The sequence below is a fragment of the Callospermophilus lateralis genome, chromosome 9, assembly GCF_048772815.1.
Source record: "Callospermophilus lateralis isolate mCalLat2 chromosome 9, mCalLat2.hap1, whole genome shotgun sequence".
NCBI lineage: Eukaryota > Metazoa > Chordata > Mammalia > Rodentia > Sciuridae > Callospermophilus > Callospermophilus lateralis.
Window position 1 is genome coordinate 30169702 of NC_135313.1, and position 20360 is coordinate 30190061.

General features: G+C 35.4%; 1 protein-coding gene across 1 annotated transcript in view; it reads right to left on the bottom strand.

Annotated features, from left to right (window-relative positions):
* Pard3b (par-3 family cell polarity regulator beta) overlaps positions 1-20360 on the bottom strand; it is a 978419-nt gene that overhangs the window by 444844 nt on the left and 513215 nt on the right. Inside the window, exons 6-10 of the mRNA XM_076865584.2 lie at positions 17524-17610; positions 11818-11943; positions 9926-10284; positions 6895-7034; positions 5268-5396 (exon numbers count right to left, since the gene is read on the bottom strand). Of these exons, the coding sequence (XP_076721699.2) occupies positions 5268-5396; positions 6895-7034; positions 9926-10284; positions 11818-11943; positions 17524-17610 (841 nt within the window). The remainder of the gene's footprint in view (positions 1-5267; positions 5397-6894; positions 7035-9925; positions 10285-11817; positions 11944-17523; positions 17611-20360) is intronic.

Consider the following 20360-nt stretch of genomic DNA (forward strand, 5'->3'; position numbering starts at 1 on the left):
ACAGGGACAGGTAAATATGGTAGCGTCTGAATACACTAAACTCGACAACGATTAAGGGCATCTCCATACACATGTGCCTCATTTTTCCTCAGTAAAAGCAATGTTCCTAAGAGAAGGCCAAATCAGCATGACAAACATACCTAACTTTTGGTTCTCCATCATACCAGGCAGGAGAAATGTTCTTACTTGAAATATAGTTAATCCCACTCACAGAGGCCAGCATTTAATAGCAGGCAAACTTGGCAGGTAGAAATTATAAATACATTTGAAATTTTCTCAGCTCGTTTTACCCACCAGGGGTTGCTGTGATTTTCAGGATAATTTAAAGATAAGGCAGCAGGTCAGAAAATGAAACGTTAAAGAGGTTAACAAAGAAATAACAGAATATTTTCCTTCCCAACATAAATGAAAGAAGACAGACACAAGCATGCACATGAGGATGCATGGCAAATAACTCTCTTCTCTTTCTCTCTCTCTCAAAAAGAATTAAGGCATGAAATTAACAGAAAATCTTTACTTGTTCAGGATAATTTCTAAATGGAAAGATGGCCTTAGATGACTCTGTATAAGATGAAAAGAATTTCAGGCATCAGGGATAGAAAAGGACTTGTAGGCCACATTTCTCACAGAACAGACTCAATACACGACTGATAAGTAACATAAGTTCATTTCAAGTGGAGACCAAACACAGTGGTTTCACCTTCCGATTCTGTTCCAACACTAATCTCAGAGTACTTTCTGCAAAATCATTCCTGATATGAACATCTCTTCAATAAAGTCTCAACAAAGGATCTTCTAGCCTGGGATTCTAGAAAAACTACCTTTGAAGCACAGTTCTTTTGGTAAAGAAACATACTAAAAACAGCTAAATCATATTGATGTTCTTATATAAATTGCTCTCATTTGATTCTCCAGCCCAGCCTGATAACAGATGAAAAGGTGGTTAGCTAAATGTGCTGCTAAACTTATACTGCTGACAGATTGCTCAGGAGGAAGGACAGGGACCTGCAAATATAAGTTCAGCACAGTTCTCCTAGGTGGCGGGTCGGGAGACTGACCAGGAAATGGACGCTAAAGCCTTTAGAATGACAGAGGGTCACATCCTAGAGACAATACTATTTTGAGACTTCCTGTATGACTGCTGACCACATGCTTCAGTAGCTGTTAAGCATTGAGACTTTACAAGAAGCTAATGATAGCAAGGAAGTGAGGAAGATTTAGTTGCTGGAAAACAGGCAGGGTAATGCTGTTAAGATGGTATAGAGCTCATGAAATAGCAAGGTTAAAACAAAAAGGGAAAGGACAGTTTCTCTGAACAGGAAAACAATAAACACAGTTTGTTTTCCTCAAAGGAGATAGAATGAGACAAAAGCAGGATATGCTGTCCTTCCTTCATCCTGCCACATTTTCAATGGAAAGTCAAGTATGTGTATCAATCATGATAAGAGAGAAGAGACCAAAGTGATACCATCTTCCCTTTTTCAAAAGGAAAACAAAGAGATGCATCACATAACATTTTGTTCCTCATTTTGTTCTTTCAGAGTCCAGTGCATGCCACACCTAGAAGTAATTCCCACTGAAATAGTCCTGTCCATGCAAACATGACCTCTCTTTAAACTTTCAGTATAGTTCTTGCTTCTTGGCATTCACATCAGGCATTTGGGCTGGAAAAAAAAAAAAGTACTATTCTTTATTTATCCAACACAAAGATTTTGGGTCCACATGAGTTAGGTACTTATAAGCCTCAAAGGCACCCCCTCCTTTTTTTTTTTTTTTTTTTTTTTCTGTGATTACAGAAAGTTTTATTCCTCAAATTTCTACAGTGGACAGTCAAATATTTTTGAGTGTAGATATAGTCCAGAAACTTCTAAGAGAATGAATACTAATCACATGCTTTTCATTTATTTGAAACTAAAAAACAAGGAGTACAAATAAGTTATTTGTGTTCATAATATCATACTTGCACAATTAATTTAATGACTCCCTGGTGGGTTCAGCCTATGAGTTCATTTCTGGGATAGAAATCAAATTTCATGAAATTTTATTAAAGAAAAGTGAAATAATATACATAGGCTGCCTCACTGACAAAAGGTAAAAGTGGTAGGTTATAAAAAAATTTGTTTGACATTCAGTATTTTGGATCCCAGAACAGATTTTTAAAAATTAAATAAAGAAAACAATTGTTCAAAAAATAGTAATTATTCCTAGGGAAGCCTGTATAAATCTATTCACTTCATAATATATCTAAAGGATAGTATTATGTTCACATTACAGTGACAGTGGTAACGTTCTAGAAAAAATAATTATAGCTAGTGGTATTAAAAACTTATAATTAGCCACAGATGATAAGAGCTTTACATGTATTTTTTTTCTTTTAATCCTTACAACAAATTTATATTCCTTATATAGATTAGGAAGCTGAGCCTCAGAATGATTTTGTGTCCTGCTCTCAATCACACAGCTAAATGGTAGATACAGAAGTTGAGGTCTAGGAGTTGAAGTCCAGTGACAATGTTAAATGTTAGGTGACCTGGGCCTGTAGTCCCAGCTCAATGTGGGAGACTGGGTGGGTTTTCAACTACACTACTCCTTTGCTTACTCACTGCAAAATTAATTGGACTTACTGATTTTTACAACTCCCTTTAGTGTAAAAATTCTATTATTCCATTGGCTAACTTCCAGATATACTTGTCTTTGATAGAAAATGCATTTAGAATAACAACCTAGAATAAGATCGATCAGCATCCTTCCCCCTTTACCTGGGGAAGTGAGAAGAAGAAATTAGCTGTGAAGTCAGGAATTCCAGAGATCATACAAGAGAACTGTCAGAACCACCAGATGTGGACCTGGGGGCTCCTGAGGGTTTACATTAGAACTCTGTGGTTAGGTTCTCTTGCATGCGTAAGGGCTGGCTGAAATGTTTCTCTTTCTATGAAGGGCTTTGTTCCTTTCAGAAACATAGTTCAACAGAATGAACAGTCAAAACTTCTTTCCTTTCTCTCCTATCTCTGAAATAAAGACACAATCCCACTGAGGTTTTCTCTGAGTTTTTATCTTTAGCAAACAAAGCTCTGAATTAGAAGTAAAAGGACTTCCTACTCTATGTACACGCTGCCCCCTTTCTTATCATTTCTTTTCACTTTCACCCTGGTAGAAAAGGCCCAAGGTCTTTGAATAAACAAAGTTGAAAGAAAAACCATCTGTAATTCAGAGGAAAAAAAAACGAGGACTTAAGCTTCTGCAGCATTTCTTGGGAAGAGAAAGGAGCTTGAGCAAGATGAGATTCTGCCTTCCAAAATGGTTGGGTGCAGAGAAAACAAGAAGAGGAAAGGAGCTGGGTAACCTGGTGCACGCCTGTAATCCCAGCAGCTCAGGAGGTTGAGGGAGCGGGATTGTGAGTTCAAAGTCAGCCTCAGCAAAAGTGAGGTGCTAAGCAACTCAGTGAGACCCTGTCTCTAAATAAAATACAAAATAGGGCTGGTCATGTGGCTCAGTGGTCAAGTGCCCCTGAGTTCAGTCCCTAGTTCCCAAAAAAAAAGAAGAGAAAAGGAGGTGAATAGTTTGTCTTTATGACTTACACCACTCACTCTTCTTGCTTTCTGTTTGACTACAGTTCTTCCCAGCACATACAGTGGGGCAAGGGGGACGATGAACAAGAATATGGGAAAGACAGGAAAGAAGCAGTGGAATCCAAGTACAGATTGATATCTTAGAGGTTGTTTAGACTTATTTAACTTTCCTGATGGGAGAATGTTTATTATAGAGCACTCTTGACAGATGGTAAGGCAGGCCATGTTTGAATATTCTAAGTAACACTTTTTGTTCTTGTACAGTCTGATAGTTGGAAAGTTCTTACAACATTATCTCCTTCCAGCCATTTGCTTTGGGACAAGTTCAAAGAGAGTAGGAAAAGAGTCTTCATTATTTTTGCATGCCCCAAATCTCTAACTTTGCACCAACCAGATATACTGTTTGTTACATATTTGGTGAAAATTATCATGTCTTCTAAACTTTTTCTTCTTTAAGCTAAATAGCCTCATTAACTCTCCCAAGGAACCTTCACTGTTCTGATGATCTGACTCTGTTACCTATATGTGCCTTTGTCATCTCTTACACAGATTCAAAGAAAATCAAATTTTAAAAAACAGGGAGTAATTTAAAGTCCCTTTATCCCATCTGCTTTCCTTTATTGTTAGCCACAAAACCCCTTTTGAATTTTCTATAGCCTTCTTTAAAAAAATGGTATTTCAATAAATAAACAATATGAATTCAAAGTTAAAAATTTCTCATAGCCTCAGCATTTGGGGTACAATTCTTCCCAATTATTTTGTTTCAGTTTTTAATGTAATTTGATCATTCTGCATGTATAATTATATAGAATTTTATTTTTTACTTAATATTATTCCATATTTTCTCATGCCATTAATAATTCTCACTGAGCCCATTTTAAGTATTTATCATATTTCATTGGAGAAATATCTAGTTATTTATCTAACCAATACCTTATGGCTATATAGCACCAAATATATCACTATTTTATATAGGACTTTGGGGGAAAAAATCAATGTACATGAATTTTTTCCATATCTTTGATCATCAATTCAGGACAGATTACTAAAAGTGTAGTTTCTAGGTCAAAGGGTATACATTTTTATGAAGACTTAAAATTCTCTTCCTCAAGATGCCTTTTCTAGTCCTTAAGACCTGTAATGTTAATCTTAACATGCTATGGTTCTCCTTCTTAATTTTCATTTCCATTTTGAAGCCTGGCTTCTGTTTCTGTTTCTTTTTAGACTGGATACTCCATGAAAGAGGGGCAAGGAACTATTTTTCTGTTTTATGTAGGTCTTAGCCTGCAGCATATACTCCATATATATTTTATTTAATTAGTTGAATTTTGTTGAATAGTTATCAATAAACGTGTTTGAATCTGTATATCCAAAGCATTGTTTACATGTACCCAATTCCCTGCAACAATGCCTAAAAAAATGTGATACTCCAAAGGAATAAATACTCAAATCCAACTTCGGTATAAATGTAATCCCAGCAGCTCAGGAGGCTGAGGCAGGGGGATTGTGAGTTCAAAGTCAGCCTCAGCAAAAGTGAGGCGCTAAGCAACTCAGTGAGACCCTGTCTCTAAATAAAATACAAGATAGGGCTGGTAATATGGCTCAGGGTTCAAGAACTAGGTAGTAAGCTACTGTGAATTCGATGAGTGTGTTAAGATCTTCATTGAAAATTCAGTGAGACTGAGCTCTGAACATTACCAGTTCTCGAGGCAGAAAATTTCCTTCTTGGCGAGCGATGACCAGAGAGGCTGTCTCTCCCTGCTTGGTGCTCCTTAGCATAGCCACAAGCTCTTCCTGAGTTCGTCCAGTGACATCTCTGCCATTTACCTAATGAGTAAAATCATATGAATAGTCACAATTACATTTTCTGACCATCATTATTATGATGCTGAACAAACTCAGTCAGTCATTAGTAACAGCAATTTTTTCTAAGCCATCACATTCTTCGGAGGGGAAAATCAAATTGACAGGTACCAGAGATTGATTTGTCAATTAGGTGGAAGGTAGATTTCAAATGCTTGCTTGGGACCATTTTTTACCCAATAGAACAAGAAGAAATGAACTATTATTACTACATGGCAAATTCCTCTGGCAATATGAGTATTTTTTTAATATATAATTCTAAAATGCTCTCATGTCCAGAAAATTATAGTCAGAAGATTGTCATAAGTTATTGGAAATTCTAATTTGGAGCTATGTTAGTCATTTGATGCATCTTCCTCATGATCTAGAACTACATGAAAAGCTAGTCTTGATTTCATGCCCTAGAAAATAAACCAGCCAGTTTTACTAAAGATGATTTCTTAAGAGGTAAATACATCAGCAACATAAGATTAACAAGAATATGATGTATTAAAAAATGAATGAAAAAAAAAGACTTTCAGATATTCCAAATAATTATCTATGTTAAAACCCATTTAGCTGTTTCTATTACTAGCTGTGTATACCAGGTTATGAAAATTTGGACAATGCAGAGTTCAACCTGAAAAACACCCCACCCCTTAAAAGTTAAAAACAAAAACAAAAACAAAAACAAAAAACAAAAAACACTGTTGCAAAGGCTTGGGTGTGACTGAAATTCTTTGACCTCACTGAATATATGATGAACTGTTGGAGTTCATGCAAATTCTCCAAGAACCCTAAGAAGTAAGAAAGAGAAGATATGGAAAAGTGTTCGTTATTATTTGACCCCATATCACTGATCTTACTGGGGACTTAACATTAAGTTAGGCTGCTCATTAACTAGTTTCATAATTAGAGTCCTTATCTTGTCTATCAGTAATAAATTTTAATATATTTTATATTCAAAATGAAATGCTAGTGTACAGTTAGCCTTCTATATCCATGGATTTCATTAGAATCTGTGGATTCAATGAATCTCAGATTAGACAAAAATTTAAAAATCTCTTATATGAGAATGGGAAGTTATATTCCATGAATGTATATTATGTCAAAATATATTCTACCGTCATGTATAAAGAGAACAAATTTTTAAAAAAACTTTAAAAATTCCTTGTATATGCATTGAACATGTACAGATTTTTAAATGCCATTATTCCTTAAAAAATATGGTATAATTGTCATTTTCACAGCTTTTATATGGTATTAGGTATTATAAGTTATCTAGAAATGATTTAAAGTATACAGGAGGGTGGTATCCAGATTATGAGCCATTTTACATAAAGGACCTGAGCATCTGCAGAATGTAGTAATCTTGCAGAGTGGTCTTGAAACCAATCTGCCAGGGATACTGTGAGAGACAGCTATATATGTTCATGTATTTATTCACTAATATTTTATCAAAGTTATTAATTTAAATCCTTACCTCCAAAATTCTGTCTCCTGACTGTAGCCGGCCATCTTTTATTGCTGCTCCCTTTGGCAAAATGTTTTTTACGAAAATGGGACCAGGACCATGTATGGAAGAATCTCTGGTAACCACAGTGAAACCAAGTCCTTCAGGGCCTAGCGTATAAGACCAGAAAAGTGAACAGTCACTTTCAGCATACGTAATATTATATTCAATCTTACAGTAAAAATCTACCTAATTTAGACTAATGTAGAAAAAGTAAAATATTTACATTCCAAGGAGGTTTAAAATATGCTTCAGTTCCTCTGGTTTCAAATAAAATTATGGTTTCTGACAGGCCATGATGGTATCAAAGTGAATATGGTGCCCTATATATATGTGTTACACTTTTGTTTATTCAGGTTTTGGAAGAAATGCACATGTTATCCATATGCCTGAGATGGGTTCCTCAGTAAACCATAACCTGACTGCATGATTTCCTGGGAAGGAAAGGGCAATTTGACCTGAATTTGGTCAGTTTCTCAGTCAGCTGGCCCATCTGTGGCTCACCCGTCTGTTTGTGTCCTGAACCTGTATAAGCCAAACGTCTCAGGTCCTGTCAGCAAGAAACCTGATGCACCCTCTTATTCTCTCACATCTCTAATTTCTCCCTTCCAGTGTATTTTTCACTCTCTGAGGGATGCTCAGCTGTCTCTGCCATAAAGAACTGTTAATTCAATTGCATTGCTTCTCCAAGCTTCCATCACCAATGTTCCACCACTGTGCATAGGATAAATGTCCTTCACAGTCCTGCGTGTAAGAGGCTTGGTCCCTAGGTTGTGCCACAGTTGGGAGGAGGTTAGACACAGTGGAAAGAAGTTAAATCATTAGTGGTTTGCTCTAGCAGTGGGTACTGGGACTCTGTCCCCTTCTCTTTCTCTCTCTTTGCTTCCTGGCCAACATGAAGTAAGAAGCTTGCTCCATGACATATTCCCATGATAATATTCTGCTGTCACAGATTCAAAAGCACCTGAACCATCAACCATGGACTGAAACCTTCAGAACTGTAAGCCTAAATAAACCTTTCCTCTTTTTAAGTTTGTTATCTCAGGTATTTTATTATAGTAATAAAAAGCTAACACATCTACCAATGACAATACCCAATAATTCTTCCTATTATCAATTTAATTTAGCCTTGACACTTGCCACCAATTGTTTTCTGAAATTAATTCCCCTTGGTTTTAATGTTTTGATTTTCTTATTATTATCCTACCTCTGTGATCATATAACATCTGTCACTAGTACATACACTTGTCTTCCCACATGAACACAAATGTTTCCCAAGGCTCTATTTTGGGTGAATTTGTCCCATGGCTTTGGCCAGCTACTGGATCCTATATTATCTCCCTATAGGAAAGGCTAAGATCCCCTTGGCCCTAATCTCTCCTTTTGATATCAGTTTTTTTTATTTTATTTATTTATTTATTTATTTTTTTGCATTTCAAACTTCACTATGTACTTCCTTCTCTAATTCAGATTCTGATCTTTTCCAATAGCCTCACCTACTTAAAATTCTAGTTTCTATCAATGACATCTCCATTATGCAAGTTGCCCTGAGAACCTCAGCAATGATTGTAATTTCTCTTCCTTCCTTCCTAGAGTCTTTCATCTATTAAGGAATGTGTATTATATTTCTGCATTTAGACACAGGCAACACATCCTGTACTGACCCTTTATTGTCTGTTTTTTTCATTAATATATCTATTTGATTCTAGATTAATCTTCCCAAAGTATACCTGTGATGTCATATTCTTTATTTTTACATTCAAGTCTCTCTTATAGATTTTTTTTAATATTTATTTTTTTCAGTTTTCGGTGAACACAACATCTTTTTTTTTTTAAATGTTTCATTTTTATGTGGTGCTAAGGATTGAACCCAGCACCTCACGCATGCCAGGCGAGCATGTTACCGCTTGAGCCACATCCCCAGCCCTCTTATAGATTTTTAAAGTGATTCTATGACTCATATTTATGTCCTCAAAGAACCTAACTTCACATATTACGCATAGCTGGATTATTTGTACATAGACTACAACAGATGCATTTAAATAAAAAAGCTTAATTGTTGAGCAATTAAGGATCTATGCTTCTTATTCAATACATTTTATTTTCAGTATAGGATTCTTATAAGTGAATAAAATTTTTATCAGATACTCTTTTAAGAACAACTAAAGATACATATTTTGAAATACACTTGCAGGTATTCTAAAATTACCTTGTAACCACTAAATTCTCTATTAATTCAGTAAAGAATCTATGAGATCTTGGTTCCTTTTGAATTGTCTTGAAAAACATAGGATTTTAGAAGGTTGTAATGGGGAAAGGGAATATTAGACAAAAGTTACAAAATGAACAAGAAAAATAACAGCCCATGAACACCTTATGTGTGCATATGTGTATATAGTATTTCATAAGTACACATGTGTGTACATGATCTAGTCTCACTGATTTGTGCTTGTAATGGATAGAAAAATTTAAAAGAATGAAGAAAGATTATACATGTGCTCAAAATTAGGTATGTTTTAAAACAGTGTTTGTAATGCTGAATCAGTGAAATTAATAATCATATATTTGCTTTCTGAAGAGTCAATTTTTGCTTATATAAAATTGTTCTAGGGAACCAGAGACCATATCTTTGTTGGACTTGTCCTAAAGGATGCTTTAAAACATTACTAATTGTGCTTGAAACTGGGACAACTGGATTTTAGTTCCTATTTAGTGTTAAGTTAGAATACAATATTGCTTGGCCTCAATCAAGTTTGCAACGATTCTTTCCACTCTCCAACATGTCTTTATTGTTTCCTTGTTTCAAATAATCTATACTCCATAGAAGAGAAGAAAGTATTACAATTTCAAGAAATTTAAGTTACCTAAGTATACACTTAAATCTATTCTTTGATACAATTAAATAAAGGGAGAATTAACTAAATTAGGCTTAATGCATTTCTCTTAACCAATTTTACATGTTACAATAATAGAATGCTATTAAGCATAATTTAATAATTACCTTTCTTTAGGTCAATCTTAATTTTCTTTGCATTTTTCTTGCTGCCAAACCCCATGAGAGGGGAGAGTGAGGGAGATGAAGGTTTTCTTCCTAGTCTTGGTACTCGGGGACTCTTGTTTTGTTGCAGAGAAGGTGATGCATCTGCTTCAGGACTACTTGTTCCTGTGAGAGTTACTGTCTTTACTCCAGATTTCCCATGGACAGGAGGAGGTGCTTTTGTTCTCAAAACTCCATCATTGCTACTAAAAATGTTAAGAGGTCCAATGACTGATTTTTCATACTGCTCACGGTTTTGAGGTGGAAGCACGTGGAGGAGCACATCTGGGGATTTCATTGCCTGGCGGAAGACATCTTGTGCCCTTGAAAAAGTCAGTAAATGTGTCATGATACAGTGGCTAGCAGCTACCTTCCACAGTACTCCAGCACAGAGGCAACCAGGCTCCGCATAGGAGCTCAGGCACAAGACACTGTGCACATTATTACCAGTATGACTGTGCTACCTAAACATCAGAGTTTACCACTAACTACCTGCCCACTGGGCTACATGTGCAGGATGACCATGCATAATGTTCTCATTGACTCTTCTTTACAACCACCAAGGTATATATAATATATAATTTGCAAACTCAAATTGAGGCTCAGAGAGACTAAGTAACTTATCCAATGACCCACATTTTTTTTTAAAGTGTTTCTAAATCTGAAAGTCTAACCAGCATTAATTACTGAAGAACATATAAAAAGGCAAACTTTAATTTTAAGTGAAAAAAATCATTTGGTATTTTTGATCAGATAATTAATAGGTTATTTTTTGCTTGACTGCGAATCAATTTCTCCTCCATAATAACTCCAGACTGAATTTTTTTGACCTTTGTTTTCCATTTCTATAAAACAGGGATGATAATGTCTGTCTTGCATACCTATCAAGTCCTTGAAAATGCATTGTGGCATATCAAACAATACCATTATTAATAATTATTATAATATTATCTATCATTTTGTTGAACAAAATGGAGTGTTTTAAGGCTTCATTTCTTTCACCATTTAAGCAGTTGATGGCTAATTTCCCCCAAGCACCCCCCCATCTCTCTCTCTTCCTCCCTCTCTCTCTCCGTCTCTCTCTCTCTCTCTCTCTCTCTCTCTCTCTCTCTCTCTCTCTCTCTCACACACACACACACACACACACACACACACACACACACACAGTGTTGAGAACTAATGCCCAGAGAAAAGATGTATTATGAACAGTTGGGTCAGAAACAAGAGAGGTTGCTTACTATTACTGTGGAGTATCAGTACTGATTTCCTCATGAAATCTCAGCACAATGCCAACATATATTTAAAAACATATATGTAGTATCAGAGTGCTATATATTCTTATTGTAGTGGACAGGAAATTATTCCCATAAAATTTTCACATTTGGAGAGATGACTTCTTGAGAGAGAGTATTTTAATTTTTGTTAGTTGCTTGTATTATTCACTGAATCCTCATAGACATTTCTCACAGATTCTTTGGTTTAAGGCAGACGGCTTACATCAAGCCAGTTAATTAATAAGCTGCACTAACAGTCTGTGAAAAGAGCTATTAAATATCAATCTAACTGACCCACATCCCAAGAAAAACAAACCCCTTCATGGATGCCCCAGCAAGACAATCAAGCAGGAAAACTTCCTCTGTTCTGTGGCTTAATGTTCCTGGAGATGTCTGGGCCACAGGTGGGCCACCTTTGAGTGTGCTAAGACATAAAACGCATTCCAAAATGGATGTCCAGAGGTCACTTAAAGAGAAATGACCAGAAATTCTACCTCTGATTTCGATCATAACGAGTTCAGTAATGATCATAACCATTCTAGGGGGATGATAAAGCAAATAAAACAATGGAAAAATGCTTACTGAGCAAAAGTTTTGTCTACCAGATCCACATTGTTGATTTTCACAATACATTCATTTTCGTGAAAGAGTCCCTCCCGTTTGCACCTGCTGTTTTCTTCAATGCCTCGGATGAAGAGTCCTAGGATCCTAAATGCAAAATTTAGGTTGAAATAGAATTACTGAATAACAATATGCTAATTATTTCTCCACTTGCAACTATTCAGAAATTAGTATTGATTTCTATTTATGAAATAAATTATGCTTTCTATTCAGGCAATTGTTATTTAAATCCTTCATCCAAAACCACGTACACACATAAACTCAGTAAAAGAAAAGGCCCTTCAAGGCAAATATACATAAACATCAATTCAGAGAACATTAATCTAGGACCCCATTTCTCGTGCTTGTGGCAAACTTAGAAAGGCCAATATAGCTCAGTGGAGTTGAGGACAGCAAAGACTTGTGGTTTGGGGAAGCGCATCACAATTGACCATAAGGAGTAAGCCCAACTTAACGCTGAGATTGGCAGCATGATGCTATGTAATGGGAGAGAATTAGGAATTCATGGTGGGTTTTTGCAATTTTACTGCGTCTTCCACTAATTTGCATTTTAAGAAGTAAACAAATGTTTAAGCTTAAATCCTATTACTCTGAAGGAAGATCAGCCCATTCGTTACTATAGTGAACCAAATAGGCATTTGGTGTTTTCTCTGTTCTCAAGATGGAGTATGAGATAAGGTTGTAGAGCAGGGCCAGGTGAAATTGGTGAATATCTTAGAGTCCAATAGAAGTGGAGATATTGATAAACTCAGAGGCAACATAGGGTTTGAGAGTTAACACTGGATGGGAGGCCAGTGTGACCTAGAGGGGCTTTGAATAGACCTAATCTGATGGAGTTGGTATGGAACACCCACCACCCACTGTTTGCTGATGAACGCTGGACTTTGGGGAGAGCAGTCTGAAGTTTCAAAAGGGAAGAGGTGAGATTTAGAGAGGATACCTAGAACTCCTGGGACTTTGTGTTTCTGACTAAGAGTCAGAAGGGGAATGGGTAGAAAAGAAGGAAAGGAAGAAGAAAACTATAGCAATAAGAATTACATTTTATATGTAATTGTCCCTTGCTATTCATGGAGGTTTGGTTTCAGGATCATCATCCTTGGACACCAAAATCTGTGAATGTTCAAGTCTCTTATATACAATGGTAAAGTATTTGCATTCTCCTGTAATTAAATCACTCTAGATGCCTTATAATTTATACATTTAACTGTTGTACTGTACTGTTTAGGCAATAATGGCAAGAAGAAAAGTCTGTACCTGTTTAGTACAGATGTACTTTAATTTCTCCAAATATTTTTGATCCACAGGCAATCTGCTGTGGATGAGGAATCTATAGATAAAGAGGGCCGACTGTACTTGGTTACGTGTATAAAACCCAAACTAGAACCAATAACGAGAAATTTTACTATTACTCATTTGGGAGATATTCCTTCCTTGGTGATATAGAGGGTCTTAGTTGCATCCCACAGTCAGAAAGACAAATCTATCCTTTATGAGGATTCTCCTGGCTGTGGAAAAACTGCCATTTCCATGTGCCTTGTTCCTGCTTTCCTACTCAGTCACTCTCTTTTGTATAGGACCCTGTGTGCTATTACATAGTCCCTTTGCATTAAATTTCAAATCTAAATAAAATATGAGCACATTTTATGTGTGAATAATAGGGTCAGCCATGGAAAAAGGGCAGCCTATAATGAAAGTCCAGGAGAAAGCAATCCTCCTGCTTGGAGTAGCCACAGAGCTGAGCCTCTGCCTCCAGGCCTCCATTCATTTAATGAGCTCATATCATCTCAAGACGTCAAAAGGCAAGGCACATGCAGTGATATTTAAGTCTTCAAAAATGTTAAATGAATACAGTATGCTGCTGCAGGAGAGAACAGCAAATAGTCACACCACCTACCGCAAGGCAGACTCAGGGTCACAGGGACCAGTATGGGGCCGGGGTGTGTGCTTCATTTCCTAGTTCCAGCAGGTTTGTAAATTAAACATATTCTGTGTTACCATCATAATATTAAAAATTGAACTATTGGACGTGTAAAAATGAAGAAACAGATCATAATTGTTTTTTCCCCTAAATTAAACAAACCTTCTAGTTCACATTTTGGATTTTTGTTATGGTGGATTCACAATAACATGATCCATTAGGAGGCTCACATGTGGTTATAAACTAGTTTATGTAAGTGAGATTTTTTTTTAACAAGCATTCAAGTCTTCCTTTAATTTAATTCAGTACATCATCAGTCATGTAATGTTACTCCCTAGGATTTAATCTCACATTTTGGGAGATGAATTAATTCTTTCAGGCCACTGGGTTGCAATTTAGCTAGCATATTACAGCTGGAGTGTGCTATGTGAACCTCACTGATCTAAATAACCTAACTTTCCATGAAAAATTTATTGACAGAATAAGCCCCACTGTAAAACCCATGTGTCAGAGGTAATTTCGGTAAAACGTAAAGCGGACTGATTTTTATTAGTTTGGTCCCTGGCAACAAAATACTCCTGCCCTTTCTATTCCATGGAAGGGGTAGATTCCCTCCAGTATGATGTCAGCCAGACCCACTATGAGAAGGCTCAGAAAATCATGGCTCATTACCCTCCACGCTCCAGACTGGTGGGCTGTGGTAGCTGTCTCATTTGGGATCAAGACTCACAGGATTTAAAGATTAACGCTGTCGAGGAATTATAGGCTGAGACTAACCAGTTAATTTGCATTAATGAGCAGTGATCAAGGATGCTGAAATCCACAGCCCCACAGAATTAAAAAAGTAACAATTGCTTCTTGCTCATCAAATAATCATGTAGGCACCACCATTTTCTCCCTGCCCCTCTCCTGCCCTTCCACTGTATCCCAAGGCCTCGCCACTCTACCAGCTTAGCGTTCTGTCTGAATATCTTCTCTTCTCCCCTCTTCCCCATCACTCCTCCTCCTCATTCATCTTTAGGTACCTTTACTGTAAAATGGAGTTTATTGTGTCATCTGTTTTTGGAAAAAAAAAAATAGATTTCATGTTTTTAACTCTAAAAAAAAATAGCACAGATTTTTTTTTTTAAACGAATAAAGTTAAATTGCTCTTTTCTTGCAAGGATTTAGTGCTGCTTTGTGTTTGTTTTGTTTTTCTATTGAGAAGGCAAATGGCCCTCAAGACAAGCAGCAATAAACATCTCTGTGCTAAGGTAAACAGGTTCATGGAGACTTTGGTACAATAGCTAAGATATTTTAGCTAGGCTGTTCTAACTTAGGCTTCCTATTCAACAACAGGTGTGACAGTAGTTTTTCTAAATGAAAAAGAAAATACTTTGGAGGCAAAGCCAATTACAGTAGTCTTAATAAAGAATTAAATGTAAATTCTAATTTAAAATAATGACACAAGTCAATAAATGGAAGGAAATTAAGAGCTAAATCTGCCACTATGACCTTAACGAAGCCCCGGTGCTCACACAGTGAAACCATATGGCATTATGAAGTCAGACACTTGTCTGACATGCTCTACACACAGTGGCATCTAGACACATGGGTTGAGTTAAGTGTGCTATTTCAGCCTGCACTCATTACTTCTTAAATTTTATTGGCTCATGTCTCCACTTCCATATTATTTTTAATGTCTTTTAATTAAATTTCCTTTCTATAATACTAGTGGATAGCAAAAAATAATAGAACTATTTCTCTAACTTACTAAACATTTGACCATGAACTTATAATGAATCAAGCTTTTTTATTTTAGCCAAAACAATCAAAATACTGATTGATAATTTATGCATTCATACGTTGTGGGTTTTACAAGAAGCTTTCACATTTTTAAAGTGATTTAATCCCCATAACCTTGATGTGAAGTAGGTATTCACAAGAGACAAGTTTGGGGGACTTTGTTGAAGGTTATATAAAATGAACACTGGGATTAATTCCAATTCTTCTGAATCCAACTGCAATACTCTTTCTAGTATTCTACCAGGCTTATGCTAGGAATCAGAACCAGAAAGAAGAAGGGAGGAAATCGATACATTCTAGTATGTTTTCCTTATTTGAAGTGAGAGAGGTGATTTTTTTTTTTCTTTTGTCTGTAAGGCCAGCTTGTTTTTCAAACTATTGGAAATGAAGTATGGTGACTGTCACATTGTACATTTTCTCATTTTTGGAAATTGGGAGGATCTTGAGTTCTATTCCAGCTTCATTAAACTAAAGGGCCTGGTAATTTAAGCACTCTGGTGTTTTCCACAAGACTCAACGAGTACCCTTCTGCCAGAAGCCATTAGAATTTCTCATTTCATGAGAAATGAGTAAATACCCACCCTGTCTATCAAAAACAACCTCAGTTTGTCCTGTGCCACAACCCATAACATTTCTAAACATGCTTATTAACACATACAGGAAACTAGACAGTAAGAGCCACTAGCTTTCTGGTTCACTTCTTTTGAGGAAACATTCATTCCAGCAAGAGATTGGCATCAGATGTTATTTGCAAAAAGGAAAAAAGGGTGATGACTTTGCAATTACAGGTAGCAGATGGTTACCTGCTGAATATGGTGCCAACCAAAATATCATGACTGAGTCTGTTTTTCCTGCTAGAGGGCAGACAGAATGGAGTAAACATTCAGGACTAGTAAATTAATACTACATAATCTTTGGGGAAAATTTAGTTCTAGAAAGAGCAATGGAGTAAGGATGAGTCAGAAGATCTGGGTTTTGTGTGAAAAGCAGTGGACCCTCCTTGTGGCTGACATCCCAAGCTAAAATAAATCATTCTACCTTTTGATGGTGCATTCAAGAAAATCCATTTAGTAAAGTCATTAAAACATCATGTAACCAAGAAACTTATTTTCCTTTAAGTTTCTGGCAATCATTGTCAAATTAATCTTGTGCTAAAGGCACAATCTTATTGGAAAGTGACATAATATAGGAAACTAGGGCCATAAGTGATAATATTAGGTCCAGGGCATACACTTTCATTTCTGTCAACAAAACAAATTTTATATTCAGTTAGATAGATGTGGCTTCCAAGAAACGCTGACAGGCTCTAAACTGCCATTTACCAGTATGGGCTTAGTAATATAATGTATTTGAAATTCTGAAAGAATGTAGTAAATTATTTTTAATGTTCTAAATGTTATTTTAGAAAAAAATAAATAGCAGGATGTCAGTTTTTGTCTATAGCAAAATCATCATCATATATATATATATATATATATATATATATATATATATATGTATGATATCTGATGTAGTACTAGAATATTGAATGTTTATTATTCTTAGCTCTATATGCCTGAGGAATAGGAGGAAATATAAATTAAAAATTATCTTCACTTGTTGAAATGTATCTTTAAAAATTAAAATTTTTCAATAGCTATATTTGTTTAACAATATATTAAAACCTTTGTCAATGATTCTGTTTACTATGTGCTGCTGACAAGAATATTTTTTAAAAAAGCATTATAATTAGTTCAAATAGAGAAATTGCGAGGGACTTTTTTTTTCTTTTTCATTACATCTTAGAAGTAAATGATTTAGTTTTGCCTCTAATGCATCTGAGGCTAACAAAAGTATATATTGAGGTGTTTATGTGAATAACAGAAATTCACACTTGGTCCTTTTCTGAAGAATGACTGGAAAAGTGGGCTCCTCAGGGTTTCCATTAATTAGTGTGAGTTTCTGAAACCAGGAAACCATCTTACCTTCCACTCAGAGATGAAAAGAAGGGCACCACATGTATTCCCAAGGGGCCTCCTTCCCCAGAAATCTCCACCGTTCTTGTCATATCACTGGGGCAGGAAAACACAGAAGCACGGATGAATCTCTGCTGAAAACCAGATGAGGCACTTCAACCCCTGACCCCGCCCCCCAGGACGATAGCAACTACTGTACCAGTCCAGGCAAAGCCAAAGGAGTATATGATTTCCAGGTATGTTCAGAAGATTCATTAAAAAAAATTTAAAAGACTGTGATTTCTTATTTTTACCACTAGAAGAGGAACAATCAAAATGACAAAAATAACTTCCCATTTAATCTGCATCAATCAACATATTTAAAAGGTGATACACAAAAATGAAATTTCTCTCCAATGAGATTCACTTGAAAATTACTGTAAAACACATGGAAGTAAATGTATCTATGCTTAAGCAAAAAGTTAGCTCCCCTGCAAAAACAGAGTAAAAATGAAATAAAATATTTATTAGAAAAAGCACATTTTATAATGACTGTGAAGCTACTGTTGATAATACATTTGGGCATGTTTAAAGAAACATAAATCAAAACTTAAACTTGTATCAGCTGTATTCAATGAAACAATTCCAAATTTTCACATGCTGGTTTATTTATTTATTTTTTTAAGGTAGAAAAAGAGGTTGCAAAACCTGGAGAAAATGTATTATAGAAAGAAATAGAAAAGCTGACCTGCCTAACCTACCCAGATTAAGGAAAGGATGAGCTAGAAACATTAATGGGTAGTGTGTATGACTCAAATATAGAAGGCACTGGGCGCTTTTGAGTAATAAAGACTGGAACTAACAAGTTTTTATAAAGATGAAAAATAATAACTGTGAACAATTATCGGCTCTTTTAATCCCAGAGAGAGAAAATAAAATTGCTAGAGGAAAATGATAAAGTTGAAGCAAACATCCCCTTTATGGAAATTGTAAGCAGGTTTCTATTGTTTTCTATTTACATGAAAATGACCTGAAACTAGATGTCAAATTAAGAGGTACAGCTTCGACAAATGCTTTTCTGTTCCAAATTGAAAATGGTGGAATTCTGGCTCCTTGCTGCAAAGTTGAGAAGAGCGTTAAGAAAGTAAAATACCTGCTGAATTCACTAAGCACAAAGTATTCTTTAAATGATCTGAAATCTAAAATAAATACATGAAATATATTCTCATCAATGGATGAGGCCTACTTTTAATGTGTTTTCCTTGCAAGCCTATTATCAGTAAGAACTTGGAAGAAAAAGCATATCAGTTTCCAGCATTTGTGGAAGATGATGGAATTTCAAATCTGATAATAAATTTCTAATGGGTTTTGTCCAGGTATTACTGACATACATAAAAACGTGTTCAGTCAAGCAAGTTATATCAGATGCCTGGAATAAAAGTTAAAAACAAAACAAATCTTAAGAGTAATATAGGATGAAATGTTTCTTCTTTATATAGGTGATGATATAAATATTTATAGAATATATGTACATGGACAGTCATATACAGGCATACATTTTAAGTCCTGAGTATAAAATGCATGGTGGGCAAAAAAAGTTGTTCAGATTTTAATAGAATAATAGATTTATAGTGCACTTTTAGTCATGTGAAGAAGACTACACCCAAAGCATTTACATTCTAGGTTTAAAAAAGACTAAACTCTTTTTAAAAAATATTTTTTAGTTGTAAATGGAATTTTTATTTTATGTATGTATGTATGTATGTATGTATGTATTCATTTATTTATTTGCAGTGCTAAGGATCAAATCCAGGGCCTCACATATGCCAGGCAAGTGCTCTACCACTGAGCCACAACTCCAGTCCAAGATTAAAGTCTTATTTAACCATTAAAACAATATTATCTTGAACTTCATAATGCATTTTTTATAGTTTTACACTGAAAACATAACAAAAATCTTTCCTGGTAAATGTATCAAGTATCCACATGGTAATATATTGCATCAATATGTAATACATAGAGGTTTTCAAATGTAAATGTTTAGAATAATGTAGTCCCCAAGATTTTACTGCAAGAATTTCTAGGATGGCTTTTATAGATGATGGCGTTTATGAATTGTCTTTTTTTTTTTTCCTATTTTACAAATATTTCTTTACCCCTATTCAAAAAAAAAAAAAAACTGAAACCAAACCAAACCAAACCAAAACAACAACAAAAACCAAAACCCAAAACCCAAAACCAAAACCAAACAAATTATTCTCCTGGCTGGGGAAATAGCTCAGTTGGTAGATAGCTTCCCTGGCATGCACAAGGTGTGGGTTCAATCCCCAGCACCACACAAAAACAAAAAATCCCTCCCATAAAATATGATAAATTCTATGTATCATACTGATACTTACTTCTTCTTCTTCTTTTTTTTTTTTTACTTAAGATTGAACGCAGTAGCTCAACCACTGAGCTATATCCCCAGCCTTTTAAAAATTTTCTTATTTGGAGACAGTCTTTCTAAGTTGTCCAGGCTGACTTTAAACTTGCTATAATTTCCCAAGTATCTGGGGTTACAGGTGTGCAATGCCACACTGGGCACTGATTTCTATTTTTAGCAATTGTCAATCCTGTATTTTTACATTCAGTTAATAAAGTAAACATTATAATTTGATTAAGTAATCAGTCTTGTTTTAAAATGCTAAAATGTTTGGGAGAATGCAATTTTTAAGGTTCATTTTTATTTTATAAAATTCCCCTTTTTAATATTTCAGAGTAAACATTTAAATTACCATTACACACAATAATCACCATTCTCTGGCTATAAGGATTTTTGACAACTTAGATTATTATCACAAAAATGTTACAATAGCACTAAAAAG